This window comes from Stegostoma tigrinum, chromosome 5, assembly GCF_030684315.1.
Source record: "Stegostoma tigrinum isolate sSteTig4 chromosome 5, sSteTig4.hap1, whole genome shotgun sequence".
Lineage (NCBI taxonomy): Eukaryota > Metazoa > Chordata > Chondrichthyes > Orectolobiformes > Stegostomatidae > Stegostoma > Stegostoma tigrinum.
The window spans coordinates 93,916,391-93,940,080 of NC_081358.1; the positions used below are offsets into that span (position 1 = coordinate 93,916,391).

At 42.7% G+C, this 23,690-nt stretch overlaps 1 protein-coding gene across 6 annotated transcripts in view; it reads right to left on the reverse strand.

Annotated features, from left to right (window-relative positions):
* Positions 1-3,800: 3,800 nt before the first annotated feature.
* cables1 (Cdk5 and Abl enzyme substrate 1) overlaps positions 3,801-23,690 on the reverse strand; it is a 142,762-nt gene continuing 122,872 nt past the window's right edge. For all 6 annotated transcript variants that reach the window (XM_059646147.1, XM_048528405.1, XM_048528406.1 and 3 more), the window contains 2 exons: positions 11,178-11,385; positions 3,801-5,118 (listed from right to left, as the gene is read on the reverse strand). In XM_059646147.1, coding sequence (XP_059502130.1) covers positions 4,978-5,118; positions 11,178-11,385 — 349 coding nt within the window. In that variant the 3' untranslated portion in view covers positions 3,801-4,977. The remainder of the gene's footprint in view (positions 5,119-11,177; positions 11,386-23,690) is intronic.

A 23,690-nucleotide genomic window follows, 5' to 3' on the forward strand; every position in this document is an offset into this window, starting at 1 on the left:
ATTAGGAGCATCGACATACAGAGAGATCTGGGTTTACAGGTCCACAGGTCTCTGAAAGTGGCAACACAGGTGGGTAAGGCGGTCAAGAAGGCATTCAGCATTTCATCTTTATTGGCCGGAGCATCAATGGTAAAAGTTGGAAAGTTATGTTGTAGCTATACAAAACTTTAGTTTGGCCACATCTGGAATATTGCATGCTTTTCTGGTTGCCATACTACCAGAAGGACATTCTTGCTTCCAGGAGGGCGCAGAGAAGATCTACCATGATATTGTCTGGTCTGGAGGGTTTTAGTCATAAGGAGAGGTTGGAAAAACTCAGATTGTTTTGGAAAGGTGGAGGATTAGACAACCCGATAGACATCTACACAATTACGAGAGGCATAGTTGAGTGGATAGTCACAGACTTTTTCCCAGGGTGGAAAGGTCAACTACAAGAGGACACAGGTTCAAGGCAAGAAGGGGACAGTTTAGGGAGAAGTGTGGGGAAAATTTTTCACACACAGGGTGCTGGGTGCCTGGGAACACTAAGTGGAGGAGATGGAAGCAGGCACATTAACAATGTTTAAGGTGCACCTTGATAGACAGATCAACATGAGGCAGAGGGATAAAAACAATGCCCAGGCCGTAAGTAGTGGGTTGAAATAAGGAAAAGGAATTGGTGAAAGTTTCGTCAGCTGAAGGGCTTCTTCCTGTGTGCTATTGTATTGTACTGAATTCAAGGCCAAAATGTAAAGCTTTTAGAGAAAGCAGAGGCCTTGGTCAATCTACTAAATAATTTGCATCCATCTTCAACAAAGAAGATACCGTAACTCTCTACAGTGGAGAAATTAGTTAGGTTGGAAAGGCACTTAAAAAAATTGAGTATTGCCAATGTAGAAAAGTTTTTTTTCTACTCATTCATGGGATGTGGCCATCACTGTCAGAACAGCATTTATTGCCCATCCCTAGTTAACTTTCAGATGGTTGTGGTGAACTGCCTTCTTGAACCACTGCAGTTTATATGCTATAAATATAGGCAGAATGCCATCCAGGAATTGCAGGATTTTGACCCAGCGACACTGCAGGCACAGTGATAGATTTCCAAGTCAGAATGCTGAGTAGCTTGGAGGGGAACTTAGAGGTAGTGGTGTTCCCATGCAGCTGCTGACTTGTTCTTCTAGATGGAAGTGGTCATAAATTTTGAAGGTGCTGTCTAAAGGGTCTTGACGATTTCCTAACTACAAATTGTAGATAGTACATGCTGCTGCGACTAAGCGTCAGTGGTGGAGGGAGTGAATGTTTGTGAATGTGGTGCCAGTCAAGCAGACTGTTTTGTCCTGGATGGTGTCAAGCTACTTGAGTGCTGCTGGAGCTGCATTCATCCAAGCAAGTGGAGAACATGGGAACATGGCTTCACACTCTTGCCTCGTGCCTTGTAAATGATGAACAGGCTTTGGGGAATCAGAAAGTACTTGCTGCAGTAGTCTTAGTCTCTGATCTGCTTGTGTAGCTACTGTATTTGTATGAGTAGCCTAGTTCAGTTTATGGTCAGTAGCAGTCCCCATGATGTTGGCAGGAGGGCATTTAATAATGGTGTAACACCATTGAATGTCAAGGGGAGATGATTAGAGTCTCTCTTGTTGGAGACGGTCATTTCTTTGCATTTGTGTGGTGCAAATGTTAATTGCCATTTTTCAACACAAACCTGGATATTGCCCAGGACCTGCTGCAGTTGGACATGGATTGATTCAGTATCTGAGGAGTCATGAATGGTGCTGAACTTTGTTCACTTATGATCGCACATGGAAGGCAGGCCATTGATGAAGCAGCTGAAGATTGTTGACCCTGAGACACTGCCCTGAGGTGAGATGAGTTTGACTGCACTGAACATCAATGCTGCATTTGACTGACTGCAGCATCAAGACAACTCTCCACTAGTGGAGTCAAACCTTGATGTGGAGGTGCCAGGGTGGACAAAGTCATAAGTCACATGACACGAGGTTTTAGTCCAACAGGTTTATTTGATGACACAAGCTTTTGGAGTGCTATTTCTTCATCAGGTGAAGCACTGCACCTGATGAAGGCACTACGCTCCAAACGCTTGTGATTTCAAATGGACTATAACCTGTTGTTGTGCAACTGGAGTCAAACCTTGCAAGGGCAAGATGTCAGTGGTTGGTGAAGGTTTCAGCTCCAGGATATTTCCACAGGAGTTCCTCAGGGTAAAGTCTTTGGTTACTTCATCAATTACCCTGGTATCCCGATAAACCTCGGATGCATTCCAGATGGGAGGTAAAGACAATGGATGTGTTATTCACAATTCTGCAATAATTCAACAGGATGTCTGAATACAAGAACTAGGATTATATCTGGTAATGATTATACAGTAAGCACAGCCAAAGTAGAAATGCTGACTTGTCTATACAGATGCATTTTTTTCCGAGATCTTCCTCAAACTGTTCAACCATGTAGCCTGAAATGAGTGAAACTGTAACTCCTCATTCCATTAAAATATGTTAATAATGTCAACAGCTGCACCGATTCGCATAACCGCACAATGATGCAGAAAACAGCAATATCTCATGACTGAGTTAACCAAGAGAAAAGCCAATCAGCGATTCGCTTTATCTGAAGCATTGTTACTTGTGATGGCACTAATTAAGGATAATTGTCTCTTGTTGGTGAGCAAACAACCAATTTTACACCTCACTGCATTCTCTTTTTGACTGACTTCATTCAAAACCAGCATCAAATGAGACGTAAAGCTGATTACTGATTCGATACCATCCATTTCTTTTTCCCTAAGCAACAATCGCCCTAAACTATGGAATGGAAACAGATGTCGCAATGAAAGAACATCTGGTGGACTTGACCAGGTTTCGTGGTAAAATTCTTGCTTTTTGGTTGAATATGATGGGTTCAAATCTCACTTGAATCTTGAAAACCTAAAAGAATACAGACACCAACAACTAGGAATACATCACACCCAAATATAGAGATAGAAATCTTGCCCTTCAAACACGTAAATAAAAGAAGATCGAAAGAACTGAGATGCTGTAAATCAGAAACAAAAACAAATTGTTGAAAAAGCTCAGCAGGTCTGGCAGCATCTATGGAGAGAAATCAGAGCTGATGTTTCAGGCCCAGTGACCACTCTGAAAGGTTAACTGATTTCTCTCCACAGATGCTGACAGGCCTGCTGAGCTTTCCCAGCAATTTCTGCTTTTCTTTCAGTCACATAATATACGTTCTAATTTATCCAGAATGATATTCCAGGACTAATGGTGTATGTATTATCAGAAGTAGTCATTTGAAAGAGAGGTTAAGCAGAGAACGCCCACATCACAACAGCACAAAGGAGGTAGTTATCAGGCAATAGCATGTTACAGATAATGACAGTTTTGAAGGGATTCCAGTGCATACATCATGGGTCCTGGCTACCCCAGAAAGCTGATTGACCTACACCAATAAATTCTGGGGTCACTACTGAGTGTGCCTATAATAAGCAATAGCTAACAGCCCACGTCAGTTGAAAGCCATTCGAACTGTCCATAATAAAAGCTCAATAGCTATTTACCTCCCAAGTTTTAGACACGACAGACCGTCCTGATGGGTGCATGAGCGTAGGAAGAGAATTGCACAAGTCAGCTCAAACATTCTATAATGGTTACACTCAAGCTACTACTGACAACTCAGATTGATCGGTGACAGAGTTTTCCAACTACCGTGGGCCTCAATTCATATAACTTATGAGTATTTTTATTTTTGTATAAAATCCTATAGATTGGTGCAGGTATGTTACGCAGACTAGATTTGCAAAGTGACAGTTTGAAACAACTTGTTTTAATCAATAAATCAATTTCCAAAGCGACAGTGGAAGGTGTACAGTATATTGACATGAAAAATGCATGTGAAGGATTCACTTTTAAATAGAATTTGTTTGAAAATTAGAAATCTGAATTACCATCAGGAAAATTGGCTTAATCATGTTTGTACATTCAGCATTTCTGTTTGGTAGGTCTGTACTTTGCTAAAACAGTTTGTAATTTTCAGAACAATGCATGTATTTGCTCTAAAATACCATCAGAAAACAGAGCATAATAACTGATACTGGCCTAAATTTGTGCTTGTTTGTTCCGATAAATATGGCTTGTTTTCATTAGCTAACAGTGCAAAAGCTCATCATTCAAATATCTCACCATTCAAGCATTATCAAAAGATAATTAAACATTGAAAAAGTAATGCCAGATAAGGAAGAGGAAAAAAAAAGTCCAGCAATCAGATTTACACCAGTTTTACATCAATGGTTCAACAAAAAGTTATTTTTTTGAAGATTAAAACCTTAAAGCACGATAAATGTGCTCAGAATAAACTCTAACATAGAGCATGTTAATGAAACTAAAAAGAGTGCAGTTTTACTTATCTTCGTCATTCAACAGTGTTCCACAACAGAAACACTTGTAAAATTGTAATATGGACAAGGTCAAGAAATGGATTCATACACAAATGTACAAAGTTAACAATTTCTTTTTGAACTCTACTGTTTGGTAATACTGGAAAAAGTTCAGTGTTCAGAAGTAAATTCCTTAAGAAACAGCTCATATGATAATTCAGTATATAATGCAGAACAAACCAAAACTGTTCTTCAAAAATTTGTCAGCTTAATATTAAAACACAATTGAACTGTTGTTCAGTATTGATAGTCGATGCCAAATAAATAGACACCATGTTCAGACTTACAGACTGAGAAAAACATCAACGCTACATCTTCAGGCCACAAAAGTGCATTTCCATCAGCGGATATATAAAAATAGATCTGTTTGTTTTATGCAGTGGCTTATCAGTACACGCATACATTACAGAAAGCTATTCCAATCTTAAAAGTTCTTCATAGTTAGCTTACTTCCAGCAGCACTTGAAGATCCATTGGAGGGCGGTGGGGGAGAACACAAGCTTATCACAAGAACCTGGGCTGCATCAGCTAATATACAGTCTGGGCTAAGAATGCTGGGTAAGTCTCCTGTAGTGTGGCAGCACCTCGTTTTCAGAAAGATGAAGAGCAAATTCCAAGGCCACTAACACTGGAAACTCAAATGCTATCAGTTCCCGTCTGTTAAGTCTGAATTTTTCTTCCAGTTTCTTTAGAAAGAGAAAAGAACAAGTGTTACATAGAATTAAGGTTATGCAGTCACAATAATCTCACGTGATGCATGTTTTTCAGAAAACTAAGCAAATTTTATAGTTATTCACCAACACCCACTTTAACCAAGTGGGAAATATTCACCATAAAATCACAATCAACAAGCTGTGCAGCCACGAAACTGACCTTATTAGGGTTGTGCAGCACAGCACATTTACCTACTGAAGCACTGGAGGACTTGTTCATCCCTTATTTGAAACAGAGGTTGCCAACTCAGATATGTAATTGTGAACTATTCAAATCATTTGACTTCAATGACCTCCTTCTCCTCATTTATTTGGTACCTCCAGCTAGCTTGCTGACGTATCTGCCTGACTTAATATGTTAAGAGCGGAAGGAGCCGTCACTCATTCCCACTCAATTCTGTTAAACATGAAGTCATTCTCTCACCCTTTCCTTTATATGATTGACCTTGACTTCACGAACATGTCTGACTAACATTAAAGTTTAAAAATGTATTGCTCAGAGCCAAGCTCGGCCTTTTCTTCTACATCTGCCAGCAACACTGCTTTCTTTTAGTTCTATAATATCAACTCCCTCAGTCCTTTACCTCATCCCAATGATATGAAACCCTACTCACAGAGTTATTACATTAGTATTATTATTAGCAGAAGAAAGCCATTCAGCCCATCTGTCTTCATTCTTACCAAAATGCACCATTTCTCTGCATTAAATTAAATGGGGAGACACATGGCAGATGAAGCTATGATAGTCATTAGAGAGGTACGACTGCAAGATGATCATTTCTTTTCTGTTCATTTGTGGTATGTGGGTGTTGCTAGCTGGGCCAGCATTTATTGCCCGTCCCTGGTTGCCCTCAGGAAGGTGGTAATGAACTGCCTTCTTGAACTGCTTCAGTCCACCTGCTGTCCGTTGACACACAAAGCCATTAGGGAGGGAATTCCAGGATTTTGACCCAGCGACGGTGAAGGAATGGTGATATATTTCCAAGTCAAGATAGACAGAGACCTGGACAGGAACTTGTGGGTGGTGGTGTTCCCGTATGCCAAAGCTAAGAAATGAATATTCAAGGGTATTTGATATTTCAAAAGGATGAAGAGGTGGGTAATCATGGATGAGATTAGTACAATAGTGAGAAGTGATCGTGGCTCTGAAGATCAAGAATCAAGTTTGGGTTGAGGTAAGAAATAACATTGGAAACAAATCACCATCATCTATAGGCTTGGGTGGGAGCTCAGCGATAAGCTCACTGACTTGAAAGGTTAACTGTACTTCCTACCCCATAGATTCAAATAAACCTGGGGAATATTTCCAGAAATTTCTATCGTATTTCTAGTTTCTCAACTTACCTCAGTCAACCTGTGCCTCATACCTACACAGTTCATTTCATTTAAATTCAGGGCCCAAGTATCGGGCTTAATGGAATCACTCTCTAACTATATTATGATCACTTTTCCCTGGAGTTTATTTATTATGAAATTATTAATTAATTGTCCTCCCTTGGTTGATGAATCAGTATTCCTCTATGTTGAGCAACACTTGGAGGAAGTACTGACAGTAACAACAGCACAAAATGTGCTTTGGGTGGGGGATTTCAATGTCCATTGCCAGAAGTAGCTCGGCAATGGTACTACTGATTGAGCTGGTTGGGTCCTCAAGGACATAGCTGTTACACTGGGTCTGCAGCAGGTACTGAGGGAACTAACAAGAGGGAAAAACATACTTGACGTCATTCTTACCAACATGCCAGCTGCAGATGCATTGGTCCATGACAGTATCAGTAAGAGGGACTGGCACACAGTCTTTCTGGAGATGAAGTTCCACCTTCACATTGAGAACACTCCATTGTGTTGCGCGGCACTATCAGAGTGCTAAATGGGACAGACTTTGCACAGATGTAGCAATTCAAGATTGGGCATCCACAAAATGCTGTGGGCCATCAACAGTAGCAGAATTATATTCCAGCACAATCTGTAACCTCATGGCCCGGAATATCCCCACTCAGCCATTACCATCAAGCCAGGGGATCAACCCTGGTTCGAGAAGCTCCAGCGAAACTGGAATCACTGGGAATCGGGGGCAATATCTCTAGTGGTTGGTGTCACACTTGGGAAATAGTAAGACAGTTGCAGTTGTTGGAGGTAAGACATCTCAGCACCAGGACATCTCTGCCGGAGTTCCACAGGGTAGTGTCCTGGGCCACCCATCTTCAGCTGTTTCATCAATGACCTTCCCGCCATTATAAGATCAAAGTGAGTATATTCGCCAATTCACAAACTTCACAATTGTCAGCCTCACTCGCAGCTTCATAGATACTAAGGTGGTCCATGTTCAAATGCAACAAGCCCTGCAAAATATCCAGGCTTGGGCTGACAACTGAAAAGTAACATTTGCGCCACTCAAATCACAAGCAATGACCATCACCAATAAGAGCCAATCTAACCGCCATCCCTTGACATTCAATGGCGTTACTTGAATCCCCCACGATCAACATCCTTGAGGTTATCACTGACCTGAAACTCAACTGGATTAGCCACATAAACACAGTGGGTGTACAGCAGGTCAGAGGTTAAGAACAGTGCAGCGAGTAACTCACCTCCTGACTCTCCAAAGCCTGTCCACCATCTGCAAGGCACAAGTCAGGAGTGTGACAGAATTCGCCCCACCTGCCTGGATTGGTGCAGTTCCAACAACACCCAAGAAGCTTGACACCATCCAGGACAGTGCAGCCGGCTTGTTTGCCACCACATTCACAAACATCCACTCCCCCGACCATCGACGCTCAATAGCAGCAGAGTGTACTGTCTATAAGATGCTGAAAATCACCAAAGATCCTCAGACAGCACCTTATAAACCCACAAACACTTCCACCTAGAAGAACAAGGGCAGCAGTCATATGGGAATACCACCACCTTCAAGTTCTCCTCCAAGCCACTCGCCATCCTGATTTGGAAATATATCGCCGTTCCTTCACTGCAGCAGTTCAAGAAGGCAGCTCACCAGCCCTTTGTCAAGGGTGACTAGGGAATGGGCAATAAATGCTGGCCCAGCCAGCGACACCCACGTCCCACGAGTGAACAAAAAAAACATGGTGTCGGAGCTGACAATATTAGCATGGATAGAGGATTAGCTAATGAGGAAGAAACAGAGAGTTGGAATAAATAGATCATTTCAGGTTGGCAAAGTGTAACCAGTGGGGTGCCCTAGGTATCACTGCTGGAGCCTCAACAAAATATAATCAATATTAATGATTTAATTGAAGTGACTGACTGCTATTTAACGAAATTTGCTGGAATGGCAGAAAAGCAAGTCATAAGAAAATTACAAAGACTCTCCAAAGGGCTGTAGATAATTAAGTGAATAGACTAAAAAAAAATCAGCATATGTCAAGTACAGTGAGAGAAAAAAAAGTATGATTGCCCACTTTGGCAGCAAGGAAAGAAAAGTGGAAAATTATTTAATTGGAGGATGCTGCAGTACTGAAGGACTGTTGTGCCTTTTCCTACGAATGCCATAAGGTTAGCATATAATTAAGCAAGAAACTAGGAAGGCCAATGGGCATGGAGTATAAAAGTAGCCAGGTCTTGATAAAATAGTACACGGCCATGGTAAGACTGAACCAATCCAATTCAGCCTTAAATAAACTCAAAGATCCAGCCTCTGATGGTCACATGGAAACAATTCCTGGACTAATAAGACAAGACAATTTCTCCTCATCCACATTTTAAAAGGGACGCCTCATATTTTAGAACTGTGTCCCCTAATTCTCATCTTCCTCACAAAAGGAAACATCTTGGTATTCATACTTCTTGGTATTCACAAGATCTTATATGCTTCAGTAAGACGTCTTCTCATTCTAAAGGTTTAACCTTTCTTTACAAGTCCTTCATCTGAAGAATGAATCACATGAACCTTCTCAGATAAGCTTCTAACATAATTATATGCTTCTTTGAATATGACAACTAAAGTTGTTCACAGTACTCTTGGTGTGGTCTCACTAAAGCTCTGGACAGCTACAGTAGAACTTGCCTGCTTTTATAGCACTCCCTCTTATGCTGTGACATCATTTCCTGTACAGCTCTCATACTTGCAGCTGCTCAGTACCCTAGTGCCCTTTGAACCCGTTGTTGTTCAGATATCTGCTCTGTGGAATGCAATTGCTCATTCCTCTGATATAAATCTTCTGACCCAGGTTAGATTTTGAGCCCTGCACTGTTATTCTCCCTCAGCCACATATGATAACCTCTGATACTTCTTCTCAACTATGTTTTTCCTTATCCCTTTTACATTCTGCTGAGTGTCCTTCTTTGCTCAATGTGAGCTGCTATGATTCCATGTGAGGACCACTTCATAAATGTTATATGCTCCGGTTACATTTCTATTTGAAGTGAAATAGCAATTACAAATTATCTCTACTGCAATTTCCCAATATTATCCAACTTTTGAATTTTAAAGAAACTCAAATGTACACCTGTGATAATGGGAACTGCAAATGCTGAAGAATCCAAGATAATGAAATGTGAGGATGGATGAACACAGCAGGCCCAGCAGCATCTCAGAAGCACATAAGCTGACATTTCGGGCCTAGACCCTTCATCAGAGAGGGGGATGGGGTGGGGGTTCTGGAATAAATAGGGAGAGAGGGGGAGGCGGACCGAAGATGGGGAGAAAAGAAGATAGGTGGAGAGGAGAGTATAGGTGGGGAGGTAGGGAGGGGATAGGTCAGTCCAGGGAAGATGGACAGGTCAAGGAGGTAGGATGAGGTTAGTAGGTAGGAGATGGAGGTACGGCTTGGGGTGGGAGGAAGGGATGGGTGAGAGGAAGAACAGGTTAGGGAGGCAGAGACAGGTTGGACTGGTTTTGGGTGCAGTGGGTGGAGGGGAAGAGCTGGGCTGGTTGTGTGGTGCAGTGGGGGGAGGGGACAAACTGGGCTGGTTTTGGGATGCGGTGGGGGAAGGGGAGATTTTGAAGCTGGTGAAGTCCACATTGATACCATTGGGCTGCAGGGTTCCCAAGCGGAATATGAGTTGCTGTTCCTGCAACCTTCGGGTGGCATCATTGTGGCACTGCAGGAGGCCCATGATGGACATGTCATCTAAAGAATGGGAGGGGGAGTGGAAATGGTTTGCGACTGGGAGGTACAGTTGTTTATTGCGAACCGAGCGGAGGTGTTCTGCAAAGCGGTCCCCAAGCCTCCGCTTGGTTTCCCCTATGTAGAGGAAGTCACACTGGGTACAGTGGATGCAGTATACCACATTGGCAGATGTGCAAGTGAACCTCTGCTTAATATCGAAAGTCATCTTGGGGCCTGGGCTAGGGGTGAGGGAGGAGGTGTGGGGGCAAGTGTAGCATTTCCTGCGGTTGCAGGGGGAGGTGCTGGGTGTGGTGGGGTTGAGGGCAGTGTGGAGCGAACAAGGGAGTCTCCCCTTCCCCCACCGCATCCCAAAACCAGCCCAGTTCGTCCCCTCCCCCCACTGCACCACACAACCAGCCCAGCTCTTCCCCTCCACCCACTGCATCCCAAAACCAGTCCAACCTGTCTCTGCCTCCCTAACCTGTTCTTCCTCTCACCCATCCCTTCCCCCCACCCCAAGCCGCACCTCCATCTCCTACCTACTAACCTCATCCCACCTCCTTGACCTGTCCGTCTTCCCTGGACTGACCTATCCCCTCCCTACTTCCCCACCTATACTCTCCTCTCCACCTATCTTCTTTTCTCTCCATCTTCGGTCCGCCTCCCCCTCTCTCCCTATTTATTCCAGAACCCCCACCACATCCCCCTCTCTGATGAAGGGTCGAGGCCCAAAACGTCAGCTTTTGTGCTCCTGAGATGCTGCTGGGCCTGCTGTGTTCATCCAGCCTCACATTTCATTATCTCAAATGTACACCTTGTGGCTTTAAATTCACAAAAGTGAGTTATACAGTCCATCCGGTCCATGGCATCTACAATGCATTATTTAAACATTGTTTCTGTTATTATGCCACCTACCCATCAATACAATCAGGGAAAGCTGTTATTTTATTCCAATGTACTTACATCTATCAGATGCTTGACTTCATGCTTTCGGAGGTCACTGCCTACTTTGGCAGCAAGCAGAACACATGCACCAGCACAGAGTTTTCGGTTTTGTTTATTTAGTTTGCCTTTGAGGGCCAGTTTCTCAAAATAGACAAAGGACATGGCTACAGTGGGCTCTTCCAGGCCACATTCCTCTTGAGCCAGCTTCCGCATTTCACGTTTCAGACTGTGGGAAGCAAAAATGCCATCAGTAACCCACATGAACAATTGGATTTTAACTTCCATCATCTGATTGTTGTACCCAAGATGTTTTGTGATTAAACTAGCTTTCAAAAAGGAAGGAATGTGCAGCTAAAACGGCTTAAGCATCAGGAAGCCCTTATGGGATAAACAAAGCCATACGCAATGAAATTAACAATTTTATCTAAAAACATTGAAAATGGGTAACCATCAAGAAATGTGCAAATTCTGTTAACTTCATGTGTGCATGATAATATCCCATACTGCAAGACGCAGCGCTGATGGTTGGCCAGTTCGGAAAAACAATGGAGTCAGACTCCTGAATACATAATAAACACTTCAAAAGTTAATGCTGAGCAAACAATACACATGGACAGACAAGTGAATTTGTGACAGGAACCAGAACACTGTCTCTCCCCTGCCTGCTTCTCTCATCATCCCAAAACACAGTATACAGTGAAAAGGAAAATTAAGAAACAAAGCTATTCACAAAGAACTCAGTGATAGAGATGTTCTGGCACTGTTAGGTGTTAGATCAAGTATTCGCTAACCATGCTCTCAGGTTAAAATCAAACAACCCTAGGACTTTAAGGGCTTTTGAATTACGCAATCTTTATTTCTCTCGACCTTTAATAGATAATCTTGCTTTTAAGCTTATTACTTGTTAATGGTGTTGCCTCTTTTTATTGCCTTGGAGGTTACTACTAAATGGGGTAAAATGCGGGAAATCAAGCTGTGCTATTCTTGGAGTTATCACAGAAGTTAAAGATTTTATATAAATATGCAAAATTCCTCCATTTACCTGTCTTTTCAACCCAGGTTGACAGGAAGCACTGCCCAGATTTCTGTACTTAACAATGTCTTTCCAGAAACAAATCAATGAAAGCTCTCAGCCTCAACCTCACGACAACTCAAATCCTTTACAAACCAATCCCAGATCCCATCCATCCCTCCATTATGATCAGTGGAGAAATCCTTCCAAAAGTGGAACATTTCCCCTACCTGGGAAGCTCTTATCTAAAGCTGACGTCAATACAGATATTCAATATTACATTCAATCTATGAGCATTGCCTTTGGATACCTTAGGATGAGAGTTTACATGACATCATGCTGATACCAAGATCCTTGGGTACAAGGCAGTCATCTGTCCAACTCTTCTACATGGATTTAAAACCTGGACGACGTATAGATGCCACCTTGAGACGTATCATCAAAATTGTTAGAGATGGATTCTCTGCATCAGCTGGGACGACAGGGATATAACCATCAGCATCCTTTAAGCAGCAAATAGCACCGGTATTGAGGCCATGATCATCCAAAACCAACACTGTTGGGATGGGCACAGTCTTAGAGTACCAGAATTCCAAATGCCAAAGCAAACCTCCTTTGCCCAGCTCAAGGAAGGCACTCAACAAGAGGAAGGCAAAGGAAGCCTTTCAACGTCTCTCTGAAAGCTTCTCTCAAGAAATGCAACATAGATACCAACTCTCATTCGGAAGAAATCGACTCAGTGGAAGCTCCCCCGTGAAGGGACATGATTCTTTAAGACATTCAGTGGCAAGAGGAAGTGTGGGAAGAGAATCAGAGAAAAGAATGCCAATGATCTCAAGGCCAAACACCTGCTAAATGTGTGGTTAGAAATGCAACTCTAGGACAGTCATGCAAGGACCCATTACACCCACAACCAGTGACACCGAGTTTCCTAGGTGAGCAATCAGACTCATTAGTGAGTGATTGCTCACGCCAAATTAACGAGGACTAGTATTCACTAGAAGAAAATGACTGCAACTACAGGTAAACAATTACAAACCATTAGCATACAACTCTACTGGGATTAGAGTTTTAACCCTTTACAGAGACACACACAGACACAATGAATTAAGATTGCAACTGATCAAAATACACATTGATTTGAAAAGCTCTCCTGGCTGCATTCCATTTCCTGTAAACCTTTCACATCATGATTATCACAGTTAATGTTTGGGAAGTTGGGAAATCCTTTACTATCACTGCTTGATTACTTTTAAATTTCTCTGAAATTTGCCAACATATCTGCTTTTCTATTTCTCTTGGACTATAATGGGACCTATACTGCATTGCCAGCAATGTGAATGCTCCTCTGATTTTTGTGATCTACCTATATGTCTTCATTTGAGGAGCCTTTTAAGATATCAGTACTCCTTAATGCTGCCACTAATTCCCTGATCAATATATTGATCTAGCAACAGTGAAGGAACAGCTATAAAGTTCTAAATCAGGGTGGTGTGTGGCTGGTGTATCTTTCGGGTGGTGATGTTTCATTGTATCTGCAGCCTATAACCTTCACAGAGTTGGAAGATGCCTTCAAACGAGGTCGTAGTGCATCTTGTAGATGGTACACTGCTGCCACTGTGTATTTGTAGTGGGAGGAATGAAGGTTTGAGTTGGTGGATTAATCGAACAGGTTATGATGTGCTAAATGGTACCAAGCTTCTTGAGTGTTGTTAAAGTTGCTCTCATCCAGCCAAATGGACAGTGTTCCATCACGCTCTTGATATGTGCTTCTGCAGTTGTTGGATAGGCTTTGGGGAGTTACAGGGACACAAGACTTCCAATCTCTCAGCTGTTCTGGTGCCCACAATATTGATATTCCTGGTCAATGGTAACTCCTCAGGATATTGGCAATCATTGAATCACAGGTAATAATGCAACTGAAAGTTAACAATAGATGCTTACTGTCCGATGTAAATGACAATATGCCATACATCAGGCCAATTGTGATTGACGTCCAGGTATTCCAGCTGCAGAGTTTGAAATTGTATCACAGATTCACAAGTCCAAATCATACAGAAAAATAAGGATCTATGGTCCCAACACCAATTTTTATGGAACACCACTTTACAATATTTGTCAATCCAGTTCATTATACCTCGAACTTCTACTCTCAGCTTTTTGTTTTGTAGCAATAGAGTTGTAGAGTTGTATAATATGCAAACAGACTCTTCAGTCCAACTTGTCCATGTTGACCAGATATCTTAAACTGATCCAGTTCTATTTGCCAGCATTGGCCAATATCTCTCCTAAATCCTTCCTATTCACGTACTTGTTCAGATGCCTTTTAAATGTTGTAATTGTAGTCGCCTCCACCACCTCCTCTCGCAGCTTGCTTCATGCATGCACCACCCTTTGTGTGAAAAAAATCCCCCTTAGGTCTGATTTAAATCTTTTCCCCTCTCACCTTAAACCTGTACCCTATAATTTTTAACTCCCCTACACTAGGAAAAAGACATTGGCTATTCTCCCTAACCATGCCCCTCATGACGTTCTTAACTTCTATAAGGTCACCCCTCAGCTTACGATGCTTCGGGGGAAAAAAGCCCCAACCTATTCAGCTTCTCCTTGTAGCTGAAAACCTTGCAATCCAGCAACATCCAATACAGTCTACTGCATCCAGTGCTCCTGATGTGGTCTTCTCTATGTCAGTGAGACCAAATGTAGACTAAGTGGCTGTTTCACCGAGCATCATCGCCTGGCCTGTAACGGCCAACCTAACCTCCTGGTCACCACCCATTTCAACTCCCCCTCCAACATGTCTGTTCTCGGCCTCCTCCTGTGTCACAGCGACTTCAGAATGCAAATTTGAAGAACAATGCCTTTTCTTCCGCTGGGCACCCTCCAACCCAGAGACTCAACATTGAGTTCTCCATTTTCAAATAACCATTCCACCCATCTCCCAGGTCCGCTTCCAGTTGCGCCTCCTCCCTTCCATTCCACCTTCTGACCCTCCCTTCCAGCCACCAATCAGATTCATCCCTGCCATCACCAGGCTGTATCTACCACCAGTGTCCACCTATCACTACCATTCCAACTCCACCCCTTCCCTGCCCCACTTTATCTGCAGCTCCCTGTACTCCCACATCCAGCCCCGAAGAAGGGTAATACCCGAAAGGTTGACAGCTCCTTTCCTCCAGATGCTGTTTGTCTACCTAACATCTTGGTAAATCTTTTCTGAACCATTTCAGGTTTAATAATGTCATTCTATAGCAGGGAGACCAGAATTTAACAAAGTATTCCAAAATTGACCTAACTAATGTCATGTACAGCTGCAACATTATGTTCTAACTCCTACACTCGATTCAATATCCTAGAAAGTTGAGTATGCAAAATGCTGGCTTTCCATCCTGTCTACTTGCGACTCTACTTTCAAGGAACTATGCACCCTTAGGTCTCTTTGTTCAGCAACAATCTCGAGGGCCCTACTATTAAGTGTATAAGCCCTGCCCTGGTTTGTGTTACCAAAATACAACACCTCACATTCATCTAAATTAAACTCTATCTGCCACTCCTGAGCCCATCAGCCCATCTGATCAAGGTTCCATTGTACTCTGAGATAATATTCTACATTGTCCACTACACCAGCAATTTAGCGGTCATCTGCAAACTTATTAACCAAACCTCCTATATTCACATCCAAGTCACTTATATAAATGACGAAAACAGTGGACCAGCACTGATACCTGTGACATATCATTGGTCACTGGCGTCCAGTCCAAAAAGCTACCCTCTACTACCACCCTCTGTCTTCTACCTTCAAGCTAATTTTGTATCCAATTGGCTAGCTGTCCCTGAATTCCATGTGATCTAAACTTGCTAAACAGTCTATCATGCAGAACTTTGACGAATGTCTTGCTAAAGTCTACGCAGACACTGTCTACTGCTCTGTCTTCATCAAACTTGTCTTTCTTCTTCAAAAACTCAATGAAGTTACCGAGTAATGATGTCCCACACACAAAGCCATGTTGACTATCCCTAACTAGTCCTTGACTTTCCAAACACATATAGATGCTGTCCCTCAGAATCCCCTCCAACAACCTTTCCACTACTGACATCAGGCTCACCAGCCTACAGTTCTCCTTACCACCTTTCTTAAATAATGGCACCATGTTAGCCACGCTCTAGTCTTCCAGCACCTCACCTGTGGCTATCGATGATACAAGTACCTCAGCAAGGGACCCAGCAATCTCTTCCCCAGCTTCCCACAACGATCTGGGATCCATTTGATCAAATCCCAGGGATTTATCTACCTTTATGCATTTTAAAACATCCAGCACCACCTCCTCTTTAATAAATAAACTTTTTAAAACATAACTATTTATTACCCCAGGTTCCACAGTTTCCATGTCCTTCTCCAAAGTAAATACAGATGTGAACTATTTCTTCAGTATCTCACCCATCTCTTGAGGTTCCACACACGCAAGTGGCCTTGTTAATCTTTAAGGGGCCTTATTCTGGCCCTAGTTACTCTTTTGCCCTGAGTGTATTTATAGAATTTCTTTGTATTCTCCTTAAATCTATTTGCCAAGGCTATTATTTATTCTGTTACTTAACTCTGAGAGTTAGGCCACTCAAAACAAATCTTTGTTTTGATATTCAGTACTGAGTCCCATCACTATTCAGATTTTTCTAACATTTTGATTTTGAAACATTTGTACATTAATTACTCAAGCGATTGGGAGCACATGCAATGAATTGCCCTGATGCTGAACAACACTAAAAATTGAGTCCTTTCTCTAAGGTTAGGTGGATTGGCCATACTAAGTTGCCCATAGCACGTAGGGATGTGTGGGGTCAGTGGATTGGCCATGGGAAATGCAGGCTTACAAATATAGGGATGGGCAGTGGATATTGATTGGATGCTCATCCGAACATCGGTGTGGACTCAATGGGCTGAATGGTCTGCTTCCACACTGTAGGGATTCTACGATTCCAAGTGCTGGCAAGATAATAACAAAATTGAACTAAATTTCAAAGATTATGGATGAAGTAGCTGGATGGATAATTCCAAGACTTTCTCTGGGTGTTCTTCTGATCAGCCACTGCGACTTTGGAGAAATCCTGGCAAAAGCTCCCGATACATCAAGCAAATGACGTTTCCAACAAGGGGATGGCTCCTAATCAAGAGGACGTGATTGAAATGAAATTCCCAGTGTTTCCACACACACACACACACACACACACACACACACAATGAACCATGCCATTCCTCTCCTGATTAAGAGGAGTTATTAGAGGCATAAAGTTATGGCTGCAAATTTCTGAAAGCACACAGCTTTTTGGACAGATGCAGCCAGCTAGTTGTAACTTTTATTTGAGTACTTAGGCAGTAAATTATGCACAAGGCATACAATTGATTCACAGCACATCAAAATTTAACACCTGAATGTTGACAGCACCAGAGAAGGTAAATCAATGAATAAGTCAATATAGAGGAGCTTGTTTCAGCTTTGGGTGAAAGTCATTTATCCACACATTTCACACAAAATTAAAATACTCTCTGTACGGTCACAGGGACTCAGCACATTGGGCAATTTTGAAGTCCTGTTACATTTGCTTTTTAAAAGCAAAATCCCAAGGTCATCACAGGCTGGAAGTAACACTGGCACGTAGCAAAATGTACCCAATGCATCAGATGGCATGTGCTGTGACGTGTCATCCATACTGGGCCTTTAACAGAGAATCCGATCCAACACACATTTGGCAAAGAAAAGAAAAGCCTGAGTTTTGGATTCATGACCATCTGGTCAGGAAAGGAGCATTATAATCAACAAGAGTCAACCACACAGTGTCAGTAAGATTTTATTCTACACTGTGCAAGTTGGTGCCATCTACATTTCAAATCATCTAACATGGCTCCCCATCAAAAATTTCATTGTCCACTTCTATGAATGCGGTCAATATGTTTACATGAAGTCAATTGATGGGTGGTTTTTAACAAGAGAATCCTACGACTCAGGGAAAGACTAGTAAGATATACAAGGTGCTAAGAGGGAAATCTGACTGTGCAGACTGTAATGTACCAGTAAAATTTGTTATACACAAGGCAGAGACCTGGTGGCCAGATGTGCCCACCTAGTGTTCTGTTGGCCACTTGATTTTTTTTTCTTCATTCATTCACGGGATGAGGGCATCACTGGCCAGGCAGTATTTATTGCCTGTCGCTCATTGTCCAGTCGGCAGTTTAGAGTCAACCACATTGCTGTGGGTCTGGAGTCACATGTAGGCCAGACCAGGTAAGGATGGCAGTTTCCTTTCCTAAAGGACATTAGTGAACCAGATGGGTTTTTCTGACAATCGACAATGGATTCGTGGTCATCATTAGATTGTTAATTCCAGATATTTACTGAATTCAAATTCCACCATCTGCCATTGCAGGATTCGAACATTATCTGGGTCTCTGGAGTAACAGCCCAGCGATAATATCACTAGGCCATTGCCTCCCAAGTTGATCTGCCACCCAAATAAATTTTATATAATTAACCTTGCAAATGAATAGGAAGCAACACTTCCGAAATGCAACATAGTGGGAAAATTATTTTTGTTAACTAACTGTACGAGTCTCTCTGCAAATATACATAAAAAATGAATTGGATTATTTTAAGAATTGCTACCATTTTGTCGTCAAGGGTAAGCTTTTTGTTTGCTAAGACTAGTTCTTCAAACTGTTTCAGGTGAGATGCAGCACATCAGAAACTTCCTTACTGCCATCACAACAATGTGTGACTATTGACAGTCTTACCATGAATGGTGCTGCTAATGTTGCACTTTTGACACAAAGGAGTGAAGCTAAGACTATGATGTGCTGGCTAGTCACTCAAAGTGGTCCTGCAGGATTCTCACTGCTTTCTCAATGACATTAATGAGGCATAAAATGCAAACAAACCTACGCATGGCTATGTATTGTCACTGCCATGTACACTTTGATATTCAGATTGAGTAGCTTTCCTGGCAAAATGAAGACTTGAATTGACAACTGAAAGCAAAACAGTGATGAGCCATATAGGGCCATATGCAGACATTTCACATCACTTGGGCTGCCAGATTCCCACACAATCTTGTTTTAAAACAAAGATCAATCACATTGAAACAAAATTCACATTGTACGCTTTAATGGAGCAAATCCCATGTAGATAATACATCTGATTCCCAAATCTCCTATCAAACATCTGAATCAACTACAGTAAGCTTTTCACCCCCTCAAGCTGGCTGCTTTTAGTGAATGGTCCGATTGTGACCTTAACTCAACTTTCCAGTCCACGTCCAGCACCCTTCGACTCCCTCCTCAATCAAGAAAAATCTACTCCACACGGTCCTCAAAATACTCCACAGCTTGCTCCACTGCTCTCTGGAGAAGAGAATTCCACAGACTATTGATCCTTAAGTTATTTCTCATTCAAATAGGAGATCCCTCATTTTGAAACTGAATCCACTGCTTCCAGTCTTACAAGGAGAAATGACCTTTCAAGCATTCACCCTGTCACATTTCCCTCAGGAACTTGTTTGATGTTTAAGGCTCACATTGGCACCTATCAGGATCTATTGGCTGATGAGTTTGATGAGGGTTTGCAAAGCCCTGGGAAATTGTGCACTCCCAACCTGTGATTTTCAAACTCTAACAAACAATGGAATTTTAGCCCATGTCTTCCCCATGACAGTGGGCTTTTCTTGGGATCAAGGTGGAGAAAGCAACTTCCACTTTATTATCCCCCACTGTGGTCAGCAATAGTCAAGAGTCTTAGAATTGACCAATGGGTGGGGGAGCAAGCAATGGCATGCAGTGTGGATTGATGCCGGAAGATTGAGGGGGAAGTAAAACAGAATTCCAATCGTCTCCCAGCAATCACTGGCTGGGCAGTTAAATCAACCTTGATTCCAGGCCTCAGTCAATCCACAATAACAGACACAATAATCAATGCACATCCTGGCTACAAAGAACACTGGTGATGATTGAACAACAACCATCAAGTTTACTGTGTGGAACCTGGAAAAGTAGGCCTGTGACTGAGCAATTAAGTTGCAAGACTCTCTCACTCTTGTAAAGAGTTTGGTCTGATCATTCGCATCAGCAAGTCAGGCATCATAGTCCAGGACTTTGCAATACCATCATGTATCAGAATCGAAAACACGGGCCTGGAAGTTGGAGCTTCACATATCTAAGCTCCACTATTGCCAGCAATCCACTATTTGATGTTGAAATCAACACGTGCATCACGAAAGCTGCAGCTGTTATGTTCCAAGCTGAGTAGCAGAGAGTGGAACGACAGAAGCTGACTGAGAGTGAACAAATGACAAATCTACCAAACTCGTGTCCTCAGAGCACTCCACTAAAATAATGAGACCTCTCAGTATCACAGAAATGTTATGGCACCCAACATCTTCTTGAACGCCTTAACTGAACTTGCCAGAGAGTGCATTCCAGACCCAAACCACTCGCTGCGTGAAAAGACTTTTCCTCATAAAGCATTCGCTTCTTTTGCAAATCACTTTAAATCGACGTGCTCTTGTTCTCGGTCCGTTTATGACTGTGAACATTTTCTCCCTATCTACGCTATCCAGCTCATCATTTTGAAGAACTCGATCAGATCTCCTCTTAACCTTCATCCCTCTAGCGAAAACAGTCCTAACTTAGTCAATTTATCCTCATAATTGAAGTCCCTCATTCAAGGAACCATTCTGGTAAATCACTTTGGCACTCAGCATTATGCTCACATCATTTCTATTATGTGGTTCCCAGCGCTGTATACAAAACTCCCATTGAGGTCTAACAAGAGTCTTAACACAAGTTCAGCATGGCCTTCTTGTTCTTATACTCTATGTCACTATTAATAAAGCTGATCACACTGTACACTTTTTAATTTACTCTATCCACTTTATGTGTCACCTTCAATAATCCGTGCACATGTACACCCAGGTTCTTATTCTGGAATCACTTTTTGAATTGTTCCCCTTATTTCACATTGCCTGCTCATGCTCTTCCTATTAAAATCACCTCTCATGTCTCTGCACCGAGCCATACTTACCACCTATATGCTCACTCCCACAGCAATGTGGTTTGCTGTAAACTGCCTCGTGGGCAACCAGGGATGGGCAGTACTGGCTGGTCCAGCCAACAATATCCACATCCCGCAAGTGAATTTAAAAGAGACCTCTGGACAAGGTGGGATTTGGACTGGTGACAGAGGTAGAGATAGTACCATTGTTCTACAAAAAGTCCCTAAGGATCCAGTCCTTTTTGTAGGAAACCTGATTCGGAGATGTTATGACATGTCGCTCGAGGTGGTGGGATTTGGACCTCTGCTGGAACTTGGGTAGAGTACACTATCATCACACCACAGGAACCCAGCTCACAGCTTATTTTATTACAGATATGTCAGAGGAGCTTCTACCCAATCAACCACTTGAGAATACGGTCTGAGGCAAACGGGACTTGAACTGGATCTTCTGGCCCAGAGGTGGGGACACTACCACTGCACCACAAGAGACCCTTCACACAACAGCTATAGATACTTTTGAATCAAGTTGCTCAGAGATGTTACTATGCACCTCTTGAGCAGCTTGGACTTGAACTCAAGCCTCCTGGCTCAGGCAGGGTCGCCAGCACATGGCAACAAGGACCCAGTTAATAAAACACAAGGAGATGGCAAGAACCGGAAACGCTAGAGTCAGAGTCAATACAGTGTGGAACTGGAAGAACTTGAACACAGTCAGGACCCTTCATCAGGACTGAGGAACGGACAGGAGCTGGGAAAAACATAGGCGGAGGAGGAGATGGACAAGTTGCGTCAGGTCAAGGAGGCAGGGATGAGAGGGAGACTTGGGCATGGGATGAGGCCGCGGGTGGGGAGATTTTGAAACTGGTAAATTCAATGCTTAGGTCATCAGGTTCTAAGTTCCCGAGGCAGAACATGAGGTGTTGTTCCTCCAGGTTGGTGTCATTGTGACACTGGAGAAGGTCCAGGATGGATATGTCACCCAGGGAGTGGGAGGGGGAGTTAAAATGGTTCGCCACCGGAAGGTGTTGTTGATTACAGCATATGGAGTGCAGCTGCTCTGCGAATCGCACTGAGTCTGTGCTTGGTCTCGTGGATGTAGAGGATGCCCAATGAACATTCATTCTACTCTCCAACTCTGGAGCTGTTCTGATGTATTCGTAAAGAGACCTGTAATTTCAAACACTGAGAAAGAGAGATCAGCCTCCTTTATGTTACTGAAGCATTTGCTCAGAACCATTTGGTACACGAAATGAGAATCCCTCAATGTTTAAAGCCCTTTGTAAGGTGGCATAATGTTTTGTCAAGCTCTCAATTTGACTCCATCGAAGCTGCCAATAGGCAACACATCCAGACTATGGTAAAGATATTTTTCGAGTACAATCAAACCCTTTGGTCTCCCAACAAGTGTCTCCAAGATGGAGGCAATGCTTCCATCAGCACCAGATGAAACCACTAATGGCAACAATCTCAAAGATGTAGTGCGCACTTCAGGGATGTCACTATTGAAGATGATATTGGTGCAAACGTCCAGAAATCAAGTTCTGGCTACAGTTGACTACATGATCACATCTGGAAGCAGAACGGCATTGAGGTGAAGGCCTAATATCAAACTTGCCCAGGGCATTGCTCTTAACATCCTGCTGTACACTGCACAATCCCTGCCCTACAACTAGTGTCCCAAAGCCCTGGGAGACAGACACCAATGGTTTCACAAGGTACTTCACAAGAATGAGGTCCTTCGCAGTGCCAGCCTCAAGAGGCTAGTAACAACATTCCAGAAAATTCGTTATCAGATGGACAGGCCATGTCTCCCACGTGGATAACTACTGACTCCCCCAAGCAGATCTTCCCTGGGAAAACATCTGAGGGGAGGTTAAGGTCAGTAACCATGTGAAACAAGACCTGCTTAAGAAAAACTTTTACAAACTTCTGCCTCGCAGACCAGTTCTCTTGAGAAAATGCAATATTCAGCCCTGCCAATGTGAAGGCAAGCACTGAAATCAGCCATTCTCAAGAATTATCTACATGAAATGCACAGCAACCAAAATACCCAGAGGAAGACTAGAGGTGGGTCAGCTACAAAGCTCCCCTAGTACCACAAACACGAGTTGCCAGTACTGGGGATGTTTACCCCAATGTCACATTGAACTAATCAGAAACGTGGAATTCACAGAAACCGAATAAGTCACTCACAGCTTCAACATAAACAATGAGGGGATTCCTGCAAAGGGCAAATCAAAGGGCCTCAAACTGCAGTCACTGCAGAACAGATGCACCTAATCTGTGGTTATTATTCCATAAAGGCCTCTGCCTCACTTGGGCCATACAAAAGATTTCCTCAAGAGTCAAAAGTTAACAGAACGGCAGCATAGTGGCTGTTTTAGTGGACTATTAATTCAGAAGATTTAAAGATGCAGGAACAGGTGTTCACATTCCACCTTTACAGCTGGGGAATTTCAATTCAGTTAATTAAATAAATCT